Below are 23,912 nucleotides of genomic sequence, written 5' to 3' on the forward strand. Positions count from 1 at the left end.
AAAGGCAGGGATGTTAGCCAAGACTGAGCCCGGTTGCCTACCCTTCACTGAGAGAAGGGTGTACGAAAGGGGAGGATAAGAGAAAGACCACTGATCGCAGTCAAGCGACGGGCGCTTAGTCCAGTAGCCTCCAGCAGAAGTCGCAGCCGTTGCTGTGGAGAGATTGAGGTAAATGGTATCTCAGCTACTCCATTTCTCCAAGCTATGCACCTGGAAATAAAGCAATAAATATTAAAGCTAACACAGAGAAAGGTATATGTCACACGCTAGAGATACATAGCGTCGCATCTAGCTTTATGCTACAGCAGATTATTTTAGCTTATGGTTCATATTTTAGCTTTGAAAATAATGAAAGCTGCTCTCCACGGTGCTGTACAGATGATCGAAGAGGGTAAACAATGCTATTCATACACAAGAATCTCTTGCCGCCATCGCCGGCCTGTAACTATCGTACATTTACCCAAGAAGTTTAAAGCGCTCGAATGAGCATCGTTGTTCTGATAAGTGCAGTAAGTAAGGAGAATGTGAAACACATGCTTCCGCCATTAAGACGTCATCTGAAGACGACGGCAATAAAGCTGTAACAAAATTCCTTGCGGAAAAACTTTTGCGACGTATGTGGAAGAGCCTTGTGGCATGACATGTGACGCTCTGTTCAGCTGTTTTCGCCGACTTGGCTGCGTGAGATATGCGCGCCGTCAAGGAAAAAAAAGAGCAGCTGCACTTTTAGGGTCCACATTTCAAAACAGGCTAGAACATATTCCGTGCACCGTGCACGCGAGTGCATACTAGCCATCGCTGAGTGGCTGGCTTTGCTCGGAAGTCGATTGGGATGGCGAACGACGTGGAGGAAGCAGATGCGCACAGTACTTCAAAGGTTGTGTCGCAAGAGGGCTTCACTGCGATGTATACACCCGATCATTGAACAGTTCAAATGAGAATTTTAATGCTACCTCGCTTGGTATGCGGCTAGAAGCCAGCATGCACCTTTTAAACCCACCCACTGTATTTTCTTTAAGTTTACGTAGAGGAGGAGGAGAAGGAATAAACTTTTATTGTAGAACCAGCACTTTATGATGGCCGGGACTAAGCCTCCCACGAAGGGACGTCGAGGGCTTGTTTCGCCGCCGCCTCGCGGGCGTGCTGGGTCGCCCAGGTTTGGTCGTCGAGGGCGGAGCTCCGCAGAGCCTCATGCAACCTCGACGAGAGAGTCGTGGTGTTAGTCTGTGTGTACTGCGCTGCGCACTCCCATAGCATATACGGAAGCGTAGCCGGGTGAATTCCACAGCACCGGCAGTTGGGGGTAGTGTAGATGTCTGGAAGTATAAGGTGGAGGCGGGCGGGTGAAGGGTACGTGTTTGTTTGTAGTAGACGCAGGGTGGTAGACTGCGCCCGGCTGAACTTTGGGTGAGGCGGAGGGAAGGTTCGGCGACTGAGGTAAAAGGCCTTAACGAGATCGAGATCGTTATAAGTTGTCAGATTGTCCCTGGTGTCCAACTCATCTCCAGTGACTCCGGCGCGGTTGAGTAGGCCTCGCGCAATGGAGTGGGTGACCTCGTTGATATTGGGGAGGTGTAGGTGGACAGGGCCCGCATGGGCCGCATCCTCTGCCAGGCACCACACTCTTTAGAGTGTGGTGCCTGGCAGATGATGCGAAGAGCTTGGGGAGAAATACGGCCTTTGCTGAAGTTAGTGACGGCTGAGCGAGAGTCACACACTATGGTGTTACAGGTGGGATCTAAAGTGGCCAGGGCGATGGCCATTTCCTCAGCCGTCTCGGCAGTGTGGGTAGTGACGCTGCAGGCGTGGTGTAGGACTCCATGGCGTGTTGCGACGGCCACAAATCGTGTGCCATGGGAGTATTGGGCTGCATCAGCAAATGTGACGCCAGGTACGTGGGCAAGGTTTTTATGATAGCTCCGGCCCGAGCTTGGCGCCGGGCCCTGTTATATTCAGGGTGCATGTTTCTGGGGATAGGGTCTATGTAGATCCAGCTACGGATGTCGGTCAGGATCGGTTGTTTGGGGCCCTGTTGCTGATGGTAGGTGAAGCCAAGCGTGGACAGAATAAAGCGTCCCGTTTCAGTAAGGGTGAGCCATTCAAGCTGAGAGCGTTGTTGGGCTTCAATGAGTTCGGAAAGGTTGTTGTGAACTCCCAGTTGGTTGAAGAGTTCAGTGCTGGTGCAATGCGGGAGACCAAGTGCTTGCTTGTAGACCCCTCGTATGAGGGTGTCGAGCTTGTTTTGCTCAGCCCGGTACCAGTTGAGGTACGCAACAACGCAGGTAATATGGCATATGACAAAGGATTGGACGAGTCGGAGTAGGCTTTCTTCTTTGAGTCCCCCTCGTCGGTTAGATATGCGTTTAAGAAGTCGTAGGGTGTTTTGCGATTGGGCACAGATCTTGTTGAGAGCCAAGGCGTTGGAGCCGTTGGTAGAGATGGTGAGAGCGAGAACCCGGATACTAGGGACGTGTGTGATAGGGCTGCCATCTTGAAGGCGTAAGGTGATGGCGTCACATGGTCGGTGATCAGATTGGTGTTTGGGAGGGCGACCCCGCTGAATGGGTTTGTATAGCAGAAGCTCCGATTTCGCCGGCGAACGGCGCAGTCCGGTCCCTTGGAGATAGGCTTCAACCATGTCAATCGCCGTTTGGAGGGCTGATTCCAGTTGACCATCACTGCCTCGGTACGACCAAATGGTGATGTCGTCAGCGTAGATGGTATGGTTGATATTGTCGACTTGTTGCAGCTGCTTGGCAAGGCCAATCATGACTAAGTTAAAGAGCATGGGAGAGATAACTGAACCTTGCGGGGTGCCTTTGCTGCCAAGGGGAAGCTGGTTTGATCGTAAATCCCCGGCCGAGAGGGTAGCCGTACGATTGGAGAGAAAATCACGAATGTAATTGTAGGCTCGCTCTCCAGGGTGGAGGTTGGAGACCTGGTCAAGGATAGCTGCATGGGAAATGTTATGAAAGGCTTGAGTGAGGTCGAGTCCGAGGATGGCTTTCATGTTACGGGAACGATCGTTTAGCACTTGATGTTTGAGCTGCAACATAGCGTCTTGAGTAGAAAGGTGAGGGCGAAATCCAATGATGGTGTGGGGATAGAGAGAGTTGTCCTCGAGATGACTGTTGATGCGTGCTAAGAAGGCGTGTTCCATCACCTTCCTACGCATGAAGTGAGGTTGATGGGCCTTAAGTTATTGAGGCTAGATGGTTTGCGAGGCTTTGGGATTAGGATAGCTTTGGCAGTCTTCCAGGCAGCTGGAAGGGCACCACTGCGCCAGCAATCGTTGATGTAGTCAGTCAGATGGGACACGGACTCGTCATCGAAATTGCGAAGGCTTTTGTTAGTGACCCCGTCTGGCCCTGGAGCAGAACGACCGTTAAGCTTGCGAAGAGCAGCATGTATTTCAGATACGCTGAAATCGGCGTCTAGTGTAGGGTTGGGGCTACCGATGTAATTGCTGTGTGGACTGACTTGTCCCCTGGAGATATATTGGGTGCAGAGGTAGTCAAGCACCTGTTGTGGACCTTGCTGAAGGGTCTCCGTATAAAGGAGCTTCTGCAGCCGATACTGTTGGGTGGTGCGGGTGGTGGTATTCTCAAGCAGATGTTTGAGGAGTTTCCACGAGGAAGGGCGATGAAGTTGTCCATCCACCGTGTTACACAGCTCAGTCCATTGTTGCCGGCTGAGGGTTTGACAATGCTCTTCGATGGCTGTGTTGAGTTTGGAGATCTTACTTCTGAGGCGACGGTTTAGGCGCTGCCCCTTCCATCGAGCTAGAAATGGAGGCCTTAGCCTCCAGAAGATGGGCGAGGCGGCTATCCATGCGTTCAAGTGAGGCATCTGTAGTTACCACCCGAGTGGCCGTTTGAGCATCAGTGCGTAGCGCTTGCATCCAGGTGTTAATGCCGGTAATGGCGTCTACTGAGCTAGAACCTATGCGTATTTTTCGAAAAACATCCCAGTCGGTAAAGGTGAATTCTTTAGTGGGGGCAGGGGCGGCAGCGAGTTGGGGTAAAGAGAGAGCAAGGATATAATGGTCGCTGCCCAGGTCTTGCTGGGTGTTGGTCCAGTGTGCATTGTTGATATGTTTGATGAAGGTGAGGTTGGGGGTAGAGTCCCGGGTAGTGGAGGTACCGAGGCGGGTGTAGTTTACGTAGAAGCGTCGGTAATAATAATAATAATAATAATAATAATAATAATAATAATAATAATAATAATAATAATAATAATAATAATAATAATAATAATAATAATAATAATAATAATAACAATAATAATAATAATAATAATAATAATAATAATAATAATAATCTTGTTTTATGTCCACTGCAGGACGAAGGAGATCTCCAATTACCCCTGTCCTGCGCCAACCGATTCCAACTAGTACCCGCGAATTTCCTAATTTCATCGCTCCACGTAGTATTCTGCCGTCCTCGATTGCGTTTCCCATCTCTTGGTACCCATTCTGTAACCCTAATGGTCCAACGGTTATCTAACCGGCGCATTACATGACCTGCCCAGCTCCATTTTCTTTCTCTTAGTGTCAGAGTATCATCTATACGCGTTGGCTCTCTGATCCCAAACCGCGCTCTTTCTCTCTCTTAACGTTATGCCTAGCAATCTTCGTTCCATCGCTCTTTGCGCGGTCCTTTGTTCTCAAGTTTCTCTGTCAGTCTCCCAGTCTCTGCCCCATATGTGAGCACTGGTAAAATACACTCATTGTACACCTTCCTTTTCAATGGTAATGCTAAGCTGCCAGTTAGGAGTTGACGATGTCTGCCCTATGCGATCCAACCCATTTTTATTCTTCTATGAATTTCCTTCTCATGATCAGGGTTCCCTGTGATTAATTGACCTAGGTAAACAAACTCCTTCACAAACTCTAGAGGCTGACTGGCGATCCTGAACTCTTGTTCCTTTGCCCGGCTATTCATCATTATCTTTGTTCTTCTGCATATTAATCTTCAGCCCCACTCTTATACTCTCTATGTTAAGGTCCTCAATCATTTGTTCGGTAATAGCTTTGTAAATTGATCCTTGCATCCTAGAAAATTTGACAGCGGTTGTCCTGAACCGGTTTTGTCATCAAAAGAAGGCTTTAAGTAACTTTGTTACTGTAAAGTTATTTGATTTTTTTGCGCTGATAATTTATTAAGTATATCCCACTACCTTTATTTTCAACCTATACATGCATTTTGCATCAGCCTTTCGATATACGAAACTATAGAATAGTGTTTATAAAGTTCGATTTGTAGGCACCCCAAAAGATACGAGAGAGAAGGGAAGAAGGAAAAGCAGGGAGGTTAACCAGACAGTTAAGTTTGCTACCCTACACGTGGGGAGGGGAATGGGGAGTGAAATAGAGAGAGAGAGAGAGAGAGAGAGAGAGAGAGAGAGAGAGAGAGAGAGAGAGAGAGAGAGAGAGAGAGAGAGAGAGAGAGAGAGAGAGAACATGGGTGTACACCGCACTTTTACACGCACTAAGTTAGGTGCAAGATGTCTATAGTCGGGCACTCAAGTCTGTTGCCTTCAGGTACCAAAGAAGGATACATTATCTCTTAACCTAATGCGCTTAAAGAATTTCAATTTTGGCCCATGTCGCTGGATCAGTGCCACTGTTTGCGAATATACAGTGTCGTAGCGCTTTGATAGTAGTACTTGTTACTAGTCGCTAAAATGTAGTTTGCATTGTTCTGAAAGCACCCGAAGTTCTGACTGACAGCTGACCAAGTTCGCCGGGTGCAAGCTATGCATTGGCTTAGTCCAACGAAATATAGTTGGACTAAGCTTGCTTGACCATGCTTGACATCCGTAATGTTGCTGTTCCTGCTTCAAATTCTAATTCAAGCGGGAATGTAATGGTAATGTAATGAAATGCAATGGACAGTAATGATAAATGAATGATTGTGTTCAACGTTTAGAGAGTAGTTCGATTCAATTCATTTCTTATGCTTTAGAAATGAGTTGGCTTTCACTATTTCGTAGGCAGGGGTAAACATAGCTGTTCTTACATTGAGATGCGTATCGCTCAGCCGCACAATATCTGTTACAAAAGAAAGGGTGTCGCTTCAAATATGGTGGCACAAACCGAAGTGGCTGAGAGCGAGTTCGCACATTCGACGCTCTTGCGCGGCCGCCGCATTCTGATGGTGGTGGAATGCAAGAGCGCGCACGCTTCGAGAATGCGCTGAAGTAGCTGAATTGATCAAAATTAGGCCGGCGGAACTCGAGGTACGGAGTTACGTACACCCGAGGCGTAATTTTGGTGCCAAAACTGGTTCGATCAATGTCTAAAGACTACACAACCGAGTTGTCTATTTCATATATTCAGCCTTCCGGGCGAAACAACTGTTTAAATAACGGAACGTATTCGAGGACTCTGTTCTCGAGTAGGCGTCTCTGGCAGTTATGGTTTGACTTTTGGTTCGCACATGCCCCGAGTTTGAACATTTCTTTCGCTTCATTAGGAGCGCAGTCTGTGATACCGTAGTCACTGTTGCGAAATGTTCTGATTTCGCGAAATTTTCAATAAGCTAGGCGTCTATAGGATCGCGTAGCTTTGCAGCGTCGTCGTAAATTTTTTTTTTTCCGAATGAAAGTACACGCAACAATGAGTGTTCTCGAGGCGTCGGCGTGCGTTACGCAATCGCATGCCAGTAAAAATGCGTGAAGGCGTAATTGAATACGAGCAGCCGGTATAGGAGTCGCCCAAGGTTGGCGGCGGCAGCGACAGCGGCGGCCTCAGTCTTCGGAAATGCTGGAAAGACGTGCTGTTTCACAATGCTATTTTTCAGATTAGTTTTGAAGCTTAAATCATTGTTAGTGGCATGAAAATTTTAACCTAGACTGTTTAGCACTACAAACTTTTTCGAAATTGAAATGAAACCCGAACGCAGGCGTACGGCGAGGTAAGCACCTTTGTTGCCTACATCATAAAATTTATGGCTTGAAAAAGAGAGTAATGGCGTGTTTCTTATACCGGAGTTCATGGGAAGATTTGTCATCTCAGTTGCGTGAAAGATTAGCTCTTCGAATGTGTCAGGGTTGAATGACTTGGTAGTGCAGGCATGACGTTGCTGCAATCTTCGTATACGTCTCCTTAACAGTTGGCGTTGAAAGCAAGCAGTTTAGTTTGGAAAGTGCATTGTTTGTTGCTGTATGGACAAAAGAACTCACCAATTTTTTAAGAGTAACCATAACATGGCCTGCTGTTCTTGTATACAAATCGTTGTGCGTTTGGCACGGCGACTGCACCCTAAGCGTATGGTTGAAAATCGGATGATTGCTTTCAGTACCAGAAGGTAGTGGAATCAATATTTATTGAAAATGTTTTAAAGACCGGCAGGATAAAAAGATGTAGCGCGGGAAAGCGACGGCTGACCTATTGCAGCAGTGCAGAATATCCTGTTGCAGAATCGCAATAGCTCATTCAAGAAACGTGCGTCCTGAAATCACTACGCATATTCCGCGCACGTCCATCACAGCACGTGGAGGTGTTACATAATGACGAGAAGTCCCGCTGGAACTTTAACAGAATATGGCTGACAATATGTGCAGCTTATTTGCATACAATGAGTCTTCTGAAATTTGGTTGTTGCATATAAATTTAGGCTTGACGCCTGTATTTGGCCATATAATTTGTCTCTCAGTTTTTGTGTTATGTAATGTGTTTTTGTGTTTGCCTGCCTGCTGTGCCTGGGACTGCACGATATGCCGGTGGTCAGAAGCTATCTAAGTGCATGTTTCTACTTTATATCTCACCGTTACATTACACAAGGGGAAAAAAATCCTTTTTTCTCCTTCTTCGCATTATTATTACAGACGCGAGTGCAAGAGATATAATCACGCGTACATTGTCTAGCTTTCTTACGGTTACTACAATGTGAGAATATACCTGCCTGGCCACTCACATAAGCTGCGCAATATATACCGCGTTTTTCATGAAGCCATGCCAGGTTCGTATAGAAAACCAACCACAGCATCGCTCCATATGCTTTCTGCCGGCGGGTGCGCGGCCAGCGTTTTCCTGTTCGGCTATCCACACACTTCGTGGCGCAGCTATTTAGAGCGAGAAAAACAAAACACAAAAAAAAGACGTGGAGACAGAAAGGGATGACGAATACAAGCGCTACCTGCAACAGGATGTGTTTTACATATAGACGTGAAGGTCACAGACGTTAAGTATATTGAGAACTGAAAACAGGCTATTTGGGCTATTCTGCTGTCCACTTCAGGATATAAATTGGAGGGCTTTTCTGTGAAGTATGTATATTGGTTACAAGGGAGTTTTGTGAATACTTCGCGATTTAACGGCGCAGCAACCAATATGAGTCTGAATGAAGCTGTAGTACAGGTTAACAAAAATATTTTTATTGAGAACGAGCACCAACAAGTGAATACGTGTATACCGAGTCAAGCTTTCTTTGCTATTGAACGTGCATCTTGAACAAGTTTTAGGTTACCGTCCATGATGACGCCTACAAACGTTTGTTACAATTGAATTCTTGTGCGATTGTTGTATTTCATAAGGAGTAATGAGATAACTTTATTTTGTGCGAATGAAACATAATACCGTCTTATTTGGGTTCAGTCGTACATTCTTTCTGCGCACCATCTAAGTATGTTATTAACTCAATTAAGTTTTACATTAATTAACGTTATTAGCTTTATGATATAGCTTATTTGCGCCTCCTTGTGAGTGGTCAGATAGAGTTCTTTTTCCCGTACGCTTATCTGTGTGCCATTGGCGTAGCCAGAAAATTCGTACGGGGGGGGGGGGGTGCTCACGTTGCAGCTCTGCCTCCTCCTTATAGAATTAGCCGAAGGATCAAATGCCTTAATAATAAATGCATTGCCTTTGCCAACGATGCCGTAAAGTTTTAGATGCCGTAAAGAACCCATAAAGTTTTAGTATTGAAATCCATGTGCTCCGTAGATTCCGCGGCCTCCGCGAGATGCCGCTACGAGCCCGCTTGCCATCAAAACGCCCTAAAAACTGTGCTCAGATGGGGCTCCTTGCGTTGCGATATGTGACTCCCGGTGCATGGGCGTTGCCGCGAAATCCAGCGTGATTGCGCAATGTTCGCGCTTATATCTCTTTTCGAGCATGAAAAGCACATTCTAGAGAAAATCCAGCATGATTTCCGACGCCAGGGGTTGTTTTGGTCGGCAGCGCATAACAGCACGAAAAAATTTCGGGAAGGAGGGGCGCTGTAGCCCCATAAGCCCCCCTCCTGCCTGGCTACGCCTCTGCTGTGTGCCTTACTATGTCCTTGTCTTCAAAACGCACCTCTGCACAGTTTACTTTTCCTCTCTCTCTGTTTTTCCTTTCGTACTGTTATCCAGTTTTTCTTTTATCTTAAGGTGTCAAATACGATTGCGGTTCAGTTACATTCACTCTTATTTTTTGGCCTATTTCACCCTCCTTTGTTCGCTATCCCACGCAAAACACGCTGCCTCGTGTCCTCAACGCTTCTGTAATGCAGCATCTGAGACATGCTGTTCGAAGAGGCTCTGCAGCTTGTCGGTGAATTCGGCGTGTTCCAATGGCTGCTCATCGTGTACCTCGTGGTGTTCGTGGCTCCGATGCGAGTGATACCATTGTTCGCACATATCTTCACGCTGCTGGAGCCACCGCACTGGTGCCGTCAGCCTGAACTCGAAGACCTGTTCAACTTGACGCGCGAGCAAGCTCGAGAGCTGGGCGTGCCTCGCGAGTCTGACGGAAGCTGGAGCAAGTGCTCCATGTACGAGCTCAACTTGACAACACTCGAACCCTGGGCGGTCGGACAGAACCAGAATGCAAGCTTGCTCGCAAGAGACCTGCTGCCCGTTGTGCCTTGCCAGTTCGGTTGGCACTACGACCACTCCGTCATCTATCCAACCATCGTGTCCGAGGTATAGAATATTTCTTTCCTGACACTTCATGCTGAATTGGAAAACGCTGCAGAGAACGAGAGTACTGTGAACATAAACCGGCTCAAAGTACACACATCTGTTCAGTTGCTTTTCCTATAGAAAAAGCGATAAAAAGGACCTTTCGATCGCAGCCAGGAATAAACATATGTAAGCCACATGAAAAAAAGGCCAAGTTATTAGTTTCTTTCTTATGCTAGTTTCTCAGAAATCTGCTCAATAAGTTTCTTTAGGTGTGGTGGGTACTATAAGTAGTAGTACCAGGCAGGAAAGCTGTTCATAAACTCCAACTCACTTTGTAACTGCTTTTATTGAAGAAGAAGTGAAGAGGTCACTAAAAAACGAAAGTTGAGCGCTTTTTAAAGTAAGTTATGGGGTTTTAACGTGCCAAAACCACTTTTCGATTATGAGGCACGCCGTAGTGGAGGACTCCGGAAATTTTGACTACCTGGGGTTCTTTAACGTGCATCTATATCTAAGTACACGGGTGTTTTCGCATTACGCCCCCATCGAAATGCGGCCGCCGCGGCCGGGATTTGATCCCGCGACCTCGTGCTCAGCAGCCCTAGCCACTGAGAAACCCTTTTTGTGCTAGTGATTTTGGCTTGCATCGCGATTCTGTGAAATTTGCTTGCGGTGCAGGTATAATGATGGCGAGAAAGCGTTGCGCTGCTTAGAAATAGCATGATATACTAGTTTATACAGATAGGAAGAAATAAAATAAAAGTGATCGATATGGGTGAAGCCGATGTTTTCTTTACAATAATAAGGTTTAAACCCTGATAATTTAACAAAGAAACTCCAGGAGTTCAGTTAACGTGGCACAAGGAATCCCTAGAATATCGTAGGAAGAACCAATTGAAATATTTTGAACATTTGAATCGGCAGAATTGTACCTAGATCCAAGATTAGAAGATTTCAAATGAGTGGAATTATTTCCGTTTATTTATGTGTGACTTATTATAAAAAATAGTGTGATTAAAAAAGATATCCAAGCTTTTGTTATCAATAACTCTTTTAAAACTACTATCACCGTACTGTCGTCTCGAGAACGATTTCGTTTTCTATTTCCCAAGATGAATTGGGTGTGTGGCCAGACCTGGAAAGCGTACGTCTCAAACTCGATCTTTTTTGGCGCCATGTCCATCGGGGTGATTGGGATCGGCGCCATAAGCGACAAGTAAGTTGGACTCTCATCGTTCGTCCTCGTGGCTGTCAGCAGTATTTGATCTCTATTCCAGCAGATGGCTTACTGGAAAATGACACAAGGAATTGTTTACATCACAGTTTGGCAAGAGGGTGAGGCGGAGGGACAACGTAGGCGCAGTGCGGCGACGGTGAAGAAGCGGAAGCACTACTAGAATTAATAATACGGAATCCAACTTATATTTGGCGAACTTATGCGCGGAAAGGGAAGCTAAAGTGACAAAAATAGCAGAGAGCACGATCGGCGGTCATCGAGCCTAATGCCACCGCACGAGTCGATCCGCTATTTGTACTCGCGTCTGTGCACATTCCGCAAGGACTGGTGCTCTTGCAGACACAAGACTGCATCACGTTATTAGCGTCGTGCGTCCGATATGATTAGAAACGCCTGCCTCGCTTGATCACAACGCTCATCAAGTTTCGGCACAACAAGCACCTTTTGCGCTGAATAATTAGCTGATAATAGCGATAAAATTTAGTGAAAACGACTACCGCAAAAAGAAAAGCAGCATAAATGTGGCAATATTTGCCCTCTACAATTCTACTATATCAACTAAATGGAAGGATATTTTGGTCAAAGAAGCCGAGAATAATAATAATAAAAATAATAAGAATAATAATAAGCTAAAAGAAGTAAACGTCAGCTTGCTATATAATTTATTCATATGACGCATGTCGATTTCTTTTTGTGTAATTAGCTTTGAACTGTCTACGTTATTAAATTTTAATTGCGATTTTTCTTGTCTGTTCCAAGGGTGTCCAGGAGCCTTTCCTTCCTATTGAATAAAACGTTATGCCATGTAACCCCTATATGCAATAATGCAATTTGGGAACGTTGTCTCCAATATTCAGAACTGTGTGTTGCTATAAATTATATGGTGTTATCGGGTGTGGCTGTTAAGGGGCATGTGGCTTTTTTTTTTCTTTTCGATAAGGCTGTCCTTCATTATGATATCTTACAGCTGCGAAGCAACGATTACTTGGGAAGCACTATTCTGTCATTACAGTTAGCTTCAGTAGTAACAGTCTTGTAAGAGATGTTATACTATTGCATGAGATATCCGACAAGAGCTCTATGCTCACAGGTCGCACAAAAAATTGGAAGAACATGATTTTCTTTGTCATGTCAGCATGCGTTCTGTTGTGTTTGATATTTCTGTATTTGCTGATGTTGGCGACATTTTTGGAGCCATCACCTATAATGATGACAATAAAAGAAAATTATGCATAGAAATGAGAGCACATTGGCATGAGGTTTTCATTTTCCTTGCAGGTGCTAGCAGAAAAAGAAATTAAATTACAACGTTAAGATCCTGTGCGCCTTTACTATCTAGATGCACGCGCTAATTGTACAACATAACCTTTCATACTCACCCAGCTTCTCTTTGATAAGGCAGTGAAATCACACAGTGATACAGTCAGTGAGTCAGCATGTAAGTGAATCAATCTCCTGGCAGAATCGGCCGCGTTCCCGTGATGATTGCCGTCTACATCCTGGCGGGGGTGGGCGCAGTGACCACCTACTTTACGCAAGACTTCTATCTTTTCCTGGTCACTCGGATCGTCCAAGGAGGTGTTATCCTGTCCATCAGCATTGTCCCTTTCGTACTGGGTGAGTCCAGTGCCTAGTTAAGGGCTTTTTCATCTTGCGTCCAGAAAACTGGGTGTAAGCTGACTGGGTTGATACTGGCACGGTACCTCGCAGTGGTGCCGTACCGTAGTTAAACAAAGTGTGGCAATGTACAAGAAGGCGGGGGAACTGGAAGTAAACTCTGAGAGCTAGATCATTTTTATTTGTTGAGCGAGGGCAGTGTTTTGGGATCAAGACCCTTTCACTTTCTCAACATACTTGCAAAATGTGGAAAGAGATCCGTTCGCCTTTCCCGTAGGAATTGGAAAAAGAAATAAGGGGAAGAAACCCCAGAAATTACTACTCTAATTAATTAGCGAGTCGTGGCATTGTAACCGCTGTTAAAGATCAAACTTGACCATTTCCCTCATTTATTTTAATTAGTCGAGCCTTTTCCAAAAGCGTAACTATATTTTTCGAAGTGTCTCTTTTTCTACCTGCGCAGAAATTTATGCTCACCAGTGGAGCGATATGCTCTATCAATTTTAGAATAATAATAAAAAAAGAAAAGCTTGTACAGCCTAATTAGGCTTCTTTTCGGAAGGCTATTCACTCTTTAGTGACAGTGAAACGCATGTGCACATTGTGGCCCTGACGCAAGTACTTCTCTTGTGCTATGTCGGCTGCTATGCATTCTGAGGCTCAAGGAAACAAGGCTGTCAACGCGGGCCGAGTCTGGTACGATCACAGAGTAACTTGTTCTTAGGCGAAGGTAGCGCTATCTAACATACTTTTGACCCTAGAAACGTAAGGAAAGGATCTGGGCCTCTAATCCCGAAAGAGGTGGTATGCCACAATGAGTAAGATCAGATGGAAGCCACCAGTGCTGCCGGAAATGGTATTATCGAAGGCGGCCGTTCAACGCCAAGCAGCGCTTACGAACGAGACTCTTTTGTTAATTCGGCCCCTGGAAATCGATGTAAAATCAGATTGTTGGTCATGGCTAACAAATATTTGAAACATGAGTGATGTCATTAACACAAGCAAAGTTGAGCGATTTGATTTCGAATTTTCTGACACTTGTTTAAGAGTTGAAGCTACAAGTTGCTACTTGAGCCAAACGTCGGATAATCAATCTTGTGAATACATTGCGGGACAATGACGGAAAGATGTGCGTGGGCTCTGTTGCAGCGCTGGAATATGTGCCTGCGCAGAAGCGGATGCTGGTTCTGAGTGCCTTCCGGTTCGCCTACCCTGTGTTGGGAGTTTGTATGCCGTGGGTGGCATACGCACTAGCCCACTGGCGCCTCCTGAACGCTATCGTCGTACTACCGTGCCTCGTCGGACCCGTGGTTTCCATGTAAATATCGCCCCTTCCCACAATATTATGGCACAGATGAGCTTAATCGACCTGAAATGACTTGCGTTGGGAAGAAATGTAGGGTAGCGTGTAAAACGACCGAGTGATGGAGATGTGCCATCGAAGGTGTCACATTTTTTTTACAAGGTAGAGTAGCTTTTTTCTGTGATATTTTCTCACTTGTAAGCTAGCGTTTGTGGTGTTCGTGGTATTAACGCCTGCAGTATTACATTGCTTTGGTAACGCTCTGAATCAACCGACACTTAAATCTGACCTCGTTTTAATGATGTTCGCTGATGAAATAACTTACGAGTACGCATTTATGTTTCTTATTTCGATAGGACCCCACCTTTGCAACGCTGTTACGTACAGAGTTTTCTTAGCGACATTTTAGACGCTTGCCAAGACCTAGGGCCGTATAACGTAAAACTATTCCACTATGTTTTTATTCCAATCTCTCTATGGCAAACTTACGTAACCGCCGACGCGAGCATCGGGCGGTCAGTAGCAGCGTTGTCTGAACAAACCAATGAAATGCTCCCCTCGTTCATAGGAGGTTACTTTTGTTTGCTTGAAAAACGAATAACATTGCCTGCACTGAGCGGCTTGTCTTATCTAATTGGCTCACAAGAGGCGAGGAGCATGCTCAAGTGGAGACGGATTCGATGGGGCCGAGCCACTGCACTGAATATCGATAACCGGTTGAAGAGAGTGGTACCGGCGTCTGCGATTGGTCCGCTTTCGCTTACTTGGCTTGCGGTGGCTCGTCGACAATCGCGGCGGCATGCAACGGAAGCTTAAGAATCACGCTAAAACGAATCCTCAGCACAGAAGAGTAGGCAGAACGAGGTCGTAAACGAGCCGAAAGTGCTCGAAAACGTTACACAGCCACGCAAGAAGTTTTATTACACGCAAATAAACCCATGCTCTCCAGCAGGGGCGAGCAGCCAGTGCCGGAGCGACCGGCGGCAGCCATCTTTTATTCCTTTCGGAACGGGGCAGCCTGCGGCTATTCAGAAGAAAACTCACTTTTATTCGGCATATTAATGCATTTTTAACGCGTACACGTCACTTTGACGCGGTAAGCTTTTGCGGTTTTGTGTTGTGACGTCGCGTGAGAGGCAGGTGAAATGGGTGCAGCCCGAAAACTTTTGACCAACAGCCGAGGGCTAATGGCGAAAAGGCGTCGAATCCGAAATAACTATTTCTGTTTTGTTCGGTCAAATTATGCATAATCACTCTGTACACGTCATATCAGATGGGGAGGTAGCGCGGTTTTCGTGACGTCACGTGACAGACAGGTGAAGGGGGGGTTGTCCAAAAAAGTTTTTGACCAATCGCGGTAGGCTGATTGCAGAATCGGAATAGAAAGGTTTGGAATAGTTTTACGTGATATCGCCCATATATTCGCAACACGTATGAATATTGTATATACAATGTACCGTTTGTAGACCTCGGAACGTCATGAACGTGCTCAGTTTATACACTCATGACGTGGCGCCACCTCCTCCCCATTGGCTGTGCCGTGCCCATTGACGCACGCACTAGGCCACACCTTTCGCCGCGGCCAGAACGGTTGCCGTGGCGTCGAGGAAGCGTGCTCGGTTCCCATCCAGACCGAAATGTATCAAATTTTATTTTCAAGGCCATTAATTTACTTCGTTGATAGAAACCACTCTGACGAACTTGACCGCAGCCTGAACATCTTTTATATGTTCTTACTCTATGCTCCGTCGGCCGTTTCCGATACCATCTTTCGATCACGCTGATGCCGACGGATTTTCACGTAATGGGGCAAATATGCTTTAGCATTAAAAAGGCTAACCAAGCAGTCAAATATTTCATAGGCTAAATTTAATGAACAAGAATGGGCAGTAACCTGTGTTCAACAGTTGTGTGGAACACCCAAGAAAGAGTGTAGTGTCTTACTATTAGTATAGGAATGATGACCAACGGTAGTTATTTGACGCCGTTAGCGTCTACATGTATGTCGCCGACTTCTAGATGTATTACTTCGAACCTCAATAACGTCTTGAAAATACACTAGTATTCTCAATATTTAAATGACCAGTGGAGAAACAAGCGCGAAAAAAAGAACAAACAGGCGAGGAGCTCGCGCTATGTCATGCGACAATTTTAAGCACTTACGAGTGCAGAAGTTTGTTCGCCCAAATTTCAAGCAGCCCACCTTGTTGCGCAGTCCCGACTACTTATCCTGTGGCTTTGCGGAAAATTTGCATTAGTCATTTCAATCGAATGCCGCGGGTCACAATTTGTTTTGTTTGTTATTGTGCTTCTCGAAGTTTCATGCCGGAGTCCACCAGGTGGTTACTGTCGAAAGGACGGACCGACAGAGCGAAAAAAATCCTGCTTAGCGTCGCCCGTGTGAACGGCAAGCAAGTGGAAGGTTCGGCGCTCGACTCTCTCCAGGTGAATGGTTTATTCGACGAGTTTGGAAATGCTGGGAAATGTTTTCCCCGGTTTTCCGGCAACATTTCAATGCCTAATGAATTTACAGAAATGACGCAAAGAAATTAGCAAACGTGAATATACAGTCACACAGAAGCACAATGATTTGGCGGGTGCATTAAATTGAAGAGCAGTGCAGTGGGCACCACTAGACGTTTCGTACATATGTACATAAGCGGTCAGGTACAGAAAGGAAGCAATTGAAGAAAACAGTGGAATATGCGACGTAACAATGAACCACAGATGTAGGGACACTGACACAACGAATGTGGAAATGGCAAGCAAGTGCAAGTTATGCATACTGAAAAATACGTCTAAAAAATAGTAAAAGGTACGTTCTTGCTCTTGGCGCTATGAACGACTTCACCAGATAGGTGTGTGTGTAGGGGGGGGGGGGGGTTACATGGACGATTACGAAAGACAATAATGCTTATAAGCATTATTATAAGATTAGAAGTTTGTTTATTAGCATGAGCTAAAGAATGTAGAATAATTACAACGCACAGAACTCCACGATGTCTCGAGATATCACACATTAAATGACAGAAAAGTGCGTTGCAGAGAATGACGTTGTCAGTCGTAGAAAAAGAGAGTACACGAAAAAATAAAATAAAAGCAAAACACTACAGTACTTCAGAACCATCGGCTAAAACATATCACATGAGCAACAGCGACCTTTCCGGGCTTTTTATGAAGAATACAGTCGAGGATGTTTCTTCATAAGCTTACTATTGAGTTCACATATGGCTTAAATTTACTGTAGTGGTGGAAGTTTATAATTATTACGAAACCCTGGATTGTACTCGAAATCTGTGTTTTCAATACATCATGTATATCGGGTGATAATTTTTATGTTTTACATAATTTTTATACATAACCTGTTGCATATCGCCTAATTCCATTCCTCGAGCAGAAATATTCAAAGACTGGGACATGCACAAGAAATCGAAACACATATTTGACTAATTAGTGTAAGTTCACTATTTAGCTTACTAAAGGATTACTTTACGGCACATTTACTTTACGATAGTGGGTTTACAAGGCTTGTCCAGTTAGAAATGAATTTTCAGTATGGCACCAGTTTCGAGGTAATTGTTGCCAAAGTGTGCGACGAAATACATGGGCGTTCTAGTTACATTTGTGCTTCAGTGCATAAAAAGCGTTTTCTTTAAAACAGTAATTCGAACACCAATGCATATTTAGGACAAGATTGATGGTGGATATCTTGAAATCCGCGCCGTTCTCAAAATTTGCCTGGCGACGTGCCTTTCAAACTAACCGGCTACAATTAGTACAATATAAGCCGTAAGGCAAATAACTAAATGTTAATTAGTTATTTTTTTCAATTAGTTGAACATTTGTATCGATTTATTGTGTAAGGACTGTCCGCGTCCTTGAATATTTCAGCTTGAGGAATGGAATTTTGCTATCTGCCACAAATTATGTTTAAAAATTCTGTAAAACTTGAGAATGATTACCCCATATGTCTAATCGCACAGCATACGTTAATCTTGAAAAATTAATGAATTCACGTCTATAGTTACGGTTTTACTATAGCAGGACGATTTCGAGGAAATATAGAGCTAGCAAAAGGCGCCAGTGTATATCAAACGACAAGAAATAGACAATGAGAGGCGAGCTATTTCTTATGAAGGATGACTTGCTGGGAAAGTTCGTGCTCTGTTTATATCGTGCTTGCGCGCTTTGCTCATAACCCTTTATGTACGTTAGATATGAATGTTATGGAACCACGTCGTGACCTAGGACGACTACACGCTATCTTAGCCCTCCGTAGCTAGGGCTACGTTCACAGTCGATAACACTGGGCGACGGTTTGCCTCTTTGGTTTTGTTGCCTTAACGTCCAGGGGCACTCCCCAATGCGCAGCGATGGTGGCTCGTTTGTGTCACGACGTGTCTGCTAGTAACCCAGATATATGTATTTTGATGACGTGAAGAACAGCGTTCAGAGGACGTGTGCTTGCCAAGAACTTTCCTTCCCTGGTGACCTCCATCGACTACAGGCCACTTCAACTTTATTGATACTCAGGACTTTTCGGAGGACGTTTGTTGCTCTTCTAAACAAGTCAAATGGTCACTGTACAACTTGGATCCTGCGCGCCCGCTTGTCTCAGCCAGTTTTCCAACTCGACATTTTTTCGGAATCTACAAGAACTGGGCAATGTGGCATGCAGGTTACCCACCAGATGAAAAATATTCAATGTGTGCCAAATTAAGTGTAGACGAACAGTAGATTAACACTAGACTGATGCCGCACTTCTGCATACCAGTGCACGAGTTCCTCATTGTAGCGCAAGAGCAATGTTGGCTGTGGAGGCAGGGCGCAAGCCGAAGAAATGCAGTATTGTCGAAAAAGTGCGAAAACAGGAAGTAAGTGAGCTCCTGCTTCATGAAAAGGTCGCTGAATATTCACGTGGCGTCGAAAGGTTAAGCCTATTTTGTGCAAAGCTTTGAATTTAGAGAACAGTATTTTGAGCTGTCATTAGAATAATTAACCTACAAAAAAGTAGGCATAAACTTGCACCGTTCTATGCTTTCTGCGTCCGCGTTGTTTGTGCTTGGCATGTTGCGCACCTCTGAGATTTTAATTTATAAACGACATGGGTGCAGTTTCCGACATTGAATAAACGAAGAACTAGTCAGAATTTGTGGTCTACCTTGGAATATCTTGGACTGACTCTATGTATACAGATTATAGTTGTCGAAAATCTCCAGGTGCATGTTGCGTGAAGTTCAGAGAGCTTTCAAAGAATAGAAAGGGACCTTCGTGACAAAACTATTCTAATGCTTTATGCACCAGCACATTCGGGCGCCGCGAGTGCAATTGCATTTAACTTCATTTTCATTCTGACGTATATCTGTGCTTCAATGCCGCAGCTGCCGAACAAGACCGACGCCTCCAAGAGGTCGTCAACAACGGACGTCTTCCGGTACCCTACACTCCGCAGGAGTTTCCTTATAACACTTTTTCTTTGGTGAGTGAAGACAAAGAAAGTCGCAGTTTCGGCCGAAAGGCGTAGCATAGAAAACATGGTTACCAGGTTTTCTGCGTTTTCTATGTTACCAAACCATATGCCTCTTATCAAATTAGTGGACAGCAACACGAATTAAGGATAGTAGCTTTATCGGCCATGTAAACTTGTAAACATAGGTAAACCAACTAAATTAACAAGCAAGGGGTGACTCGCGTACGAGCAAACAGGGACACATCTCACTCAATTACCGCGGAAACAAGCTGTCAAAACGCTGAAGCGAGGAAACGCGGCAGCAGAAGCGAGCGAATTTATCTTCGTGCAGCGTCTCGCATCAACGCGAACTAAGCCGCGGAAACACAGCGCGGGGCGGGCTGTGTCTCCGTCGCAGATGGCTTCCAAAATGCAGCGGCCCGGGCGGGCGCGCGCGGGGCCGCCCGGAGTCTCAACAGAGTCAGCTTCAGACTCAACTTCAGTTGACAGCTTCGTAATGCGACGCATTACAGGATGGTTCTGACGAATCATATGACTGTTCATCAGAGAACAGTTAATGCTTTTGCAACGTATTCAAGATTGATGCGCGGATGCAGCGCATGTTGTAAGCAGTTGCGACGGACACCCTTGCCAGCGGTGTCATGGTGACCCAGGTTGAGCTGATCGCTCGGATGTGTCGTGATACCCAGTGACCCAGGTTGGTGTCAAAGAGGTTTCTTGCAGAGCGGCAGAGGCACAGGGCGATCAGCCCGCATTTTTAGACTGCACAATCTTCGGGATCGCTCCAGGAGAAGAGCCAGGTAGTCACCAGATAGTCACCAGATAGCCGTTACCGAAAATTGGGTTGAACTTACCAAGAATGCTTCACATTAATACTGCTTATAAAATGATTTCATGCATCTTGAACGTTACTCTGATCAATTCAGTACTTGCTATTACAATGTCTCTTATCGAGCCACTTTAATGGGCAAGAAGCGGACCGACGGACAGACAAACAATCTTGGGAGGTGTCGGCAAACAAATGTTTGCGTTAGTATCTCGACGCGGCTGCACAGTAATATGCTAGCAAATCGCCTCATTGTAGGCTGCTTTAGAAGAGGGGGCCCCTAACGATTAGCGTCTCGCCACAGCGCATGCGCCGAACCTAAACGGTATATCTGCGTCTGTGGTTTCGCATGCCCGTAACGCTAAGTTTCGAAATAGCGTGGGTGCCCGAAACTCCCCAAACTTGCTTTTTGTGGTCTCAACGTTGCCGCGAACATCTCAAAAACGCTTCAACGCCTTCTCATTGAAAATAATAAACTGTCTGGTATACTTTTCATTCTGTCGAATATAACGAATCACATTATTTCATGTTCTTTTCTCTTGCATTATATTTTCATTTTCATTCGGCGTGCAGGGAGGCTGCTGCAATCGCGTGACGCTAACGCAAGCCAGTAACCCTGTTCTAATATACCTTCCCGGTGGGGCAGACCGAGAAGACAAAGCAGTCGCTTGTTGGAGTGTGCCCTGAGCTCTTAGTCCTGCATTCTAAACTTCCATATTTCCATGCGCCGTTGTATTGCTTTTTGCGGATGTCAATTTTCACCGGGTTATCACTGTTATCAACAACTGGCTCGGCGCACAACTGACCTACAGTATGCTTCGAACGCTATCCGTCGCCGATTCTACAGGAAAGGAAGCGTGTATGGTCAGACAGCGCGCGCTCAGCAGTGGTATCGTACATCCTCAAGTATGCGCGGGCGCCAGCAATACTTTGGAATGCACAGCGAGGCAAGTGAAAAAGCGGATACACTTGAACCGTGAGACTAGATTCGACGACCGTGTCCACTGCCGTTGCTGTGATTTCAATGTTGCCCGTCTATCTGGGAGCAAGTTCACTCAATAGGTAGACTCTTAGCTCGCACTTTTTACAATATTGCTCGTTCTTCATTATCGCTTCAGCGGGATGATATGTAACTATAGATGTATTCTGTTTACATAATTGGAAATAGCCCTTTGTTTGTGTCACGCGTCATGCGTCCTTTCATGCCTCGTGCATTGGCGTTACCTTTACTAATCACTTGTCTCGGAGCGCACACGTTACTAATCCATCTCGTATTCTAATAAATCTCTCGGTTTTTTAAAGCGAAACCTAAAGCAAGCCCCCAAGCGTAAGTTATATTGCTAGCCTATCAAGCCATAATCAGACCTATACTCGAATACACATTCACCGTATGGAGCCCTCACCAAGTATATCTAACCCGCCTGCTTGAATCAGTGCAAAACCGTGCGATAAAGTTCATGCATTCAACTTACTCTTATGATTTCAACACGTCGTAATTGAATAAAGAATCCGGTTTCGTTATCCTTGCTAATTGTCGTCGCATCTCAACTCTCTCCTTCTTTGATAAGTTTTATCATACTTCACTTAATCAACGACCGTACATTATTCTCACTTCTCGCACATCACAACGCACACGGCACATGTGTCAAGCTGGCCGCCTTGACGCTCAGACTACCGCTTTTTCAGGCTCATTCTTTTTTCACGCGCCAACAGATTGAAACAACCTGCCCCACCAAATTGCCGCCATTACTTGTACACTTATATTCTTGCAGAAGATAACAAACCATTTTTCAGAATAAAAGAAATACGTGATATGCTTTCACATTCATTTTTTGTGTACTTGACAGAATTATGTTCCCATTTCATTCAGGTATGTCGCCTTTAAAACTTCACTTGTGCTCTGTGATCCTTAACTAACGTATAATGAATACAAGCACACCTACCCCTTATGTATGCCCCTATGAGGTATATAAGGCAATAAAATGAAATGAAACGCCTCAAGGAGATAATAAAGATACAAACGAATTACACACGAAAAAATGATGCATAAATGTTGAAACAGTGTATGAGTGCATGCGAGTAGTTAAGAGGGTGATGGGAAGAAAATGATTCAGAATAGCTACTAAAATAGTTTTAATTACTTCAAAGTTTAGCATTAGAGCAAGCTCTTCACTGATTTGATAGTTTAAGCAGCGTGTCAATGCTACTTTTGATTTTTCCTAAGAATGGCCGTCTGTTTACCTCCCTGAGAAACATGGCGGGCTTCGCCCAAATTGCATTCAGCGGACTGTGCAGTGACTCGACATCTACAACAAATGCTTAAACGAAACTAAGCATTACACGAGTAGGCTACGCGACATTTATTTTCCCATTAGCTCTGATCTATATGTCAAGACCAATCGTTGTTTGAAAACTAATTATATGTTGTTTTTTATTTCACCACGGTACCTCTGAAGATGGTCCTTAAGTGACGGTTCACTAAAGCTTTCTGTTAGCGGGGGAGTCATGGCGCGAGCGTTATTTTCAGCCTCACATCGCGTGCCGGGACGCAGGTTGATGTCGTGTCTGACGTACTCGGCCGGCCAGCTGTACGCTGCCACTGCAACCGACGACCCATTCGTGATGACATCGACGACCAACGCCATGGACATATTGGCCACGGTGCTGGCTCTTCCACTAGCCGACAGGTGGGGTCGCCGACCGAGCATGGTGTGTGCGTACGGCCTGGCTGCTCTCTGCTATTTGGGCGTGGCAGGCTTCTATGGTGAGCTGGGCTAGACCCTTGTTGCTACTGGCGGCTGCTGCCTGGGCTTCCGCGAAATGAGGAAACAATGCTGTGCCGCTTACGCTTAGGCGTCGCATTCACCAATGCATATGCGTGTTTGGTTGGAATGGCTGATGGCGCAGAGTGCAATGCCTGCGGTGTCGAAGAGACTATAGAACATATACTGTGCTACTGCCCATGTTTTGAAAGCGAAAGACACGACCTCTGCACAGTTCTAAATCAGATAAAAAACCATTCACCCTGAACAAGATCTTGGGACCATGACCTCGCATATCGCAGCTACAAAAGGCCACAAAAGCGCTGCTGCGATATTTGAAAACTATCAGATTGTCACCGTTCGTGATTGAACAATCATAGGCCCATTAGCTTACTTCCAGTATTACATAAAATATTCACCAAGATAATTTCCAATAGAATAAGGGCAACACTGATATTCATACAACTCAGAGAACAGACTGGTTTCAGGAAGGAATACTCTACAAGGAATCACATCTATGTCATCAATCAGGTAATCGGGAAATCCGCAGAGTACAATCAGCCTCTCTATATAGCTTTCATAGATTACGAAAAGGCATTTGATTCAGTAGATATCCCAGCAGTCATTGAGGCATTACGTAATCAAGGAGTGTAGGAGGCTTACGTAAATATCTTGGAAAATATCCACAAAGATTCCACAGCTACCTTAATTCTCCACAAGAAAAGTAGAAAGGTACCTATAAAGAAAGAGGTTAGACAAGGAGACACAATCTCTCCAATGTTATTCACTGCATGCTTGCACGGAGTATT

The 23,912-nt window shown here is 45.2% G+C and overlaps 1 protein-coding gene across 2 annotated transcripts in view; it reads left to right on the top strand.

Annotated features, from left to right (window-relative positions):
* The window catches only part of LOC142582230 (beta-alanine transporter-like), a 34,677-nt gene that overhangs the window by 1,837 nt on the left and 8,928 nt on the right, over positions 1-23,912 (top strand). The window contains exons 2-8 of one of the 2 annotated variants that reach the window (XM_075691684.1): positions 9,495-9,906; positions 11,001-11,104; positions 12,588-12,742; positions 13,892-14,060; positions 16,364-16,490; positions 19,427-19,524; positions 22,894-23,105. In XM_075691684.1, coding sequence (XP_075547799.1) covers positions 9,505-9,906; positions 11,001-11,104; positions 12,588-12,742; positions 13,892-14,060; positions 16,364-16,490; positions 19,427-19,524; positions 22,894-23,105 — 1,267 coding nt within the window. In that variant the 5' untranslated portion in view covers positions 9,495-9,504. The remainder of the gene's footprint in view (positions 1-9,494; positions 9,907-11,000; positions 11,105-12,587; positions 12,743-13,891; positions 14,061-16,363; positions 16,491-19,426; positions 19,525-22,893; positions 23,106-23,912) is intronic. The other variant, XM_075691685.1, reaches the window with a different exon arrangement.

Source organism: Dermacentor variabilis, chromosome 5 (genome assembly GCF_050947875.1).
Source record: "Dermacentor variabilis isolate Ectoservices chromosome 5, ASM5094787v1, whole genome shotgun sequence".
NCBI classification, from domain to species: Eukaryota; Metazoa; Arthropoda; class Arachnida; order Ixodida; family Ixodidae; genus Dermacentor; species Dermacentor variabilis.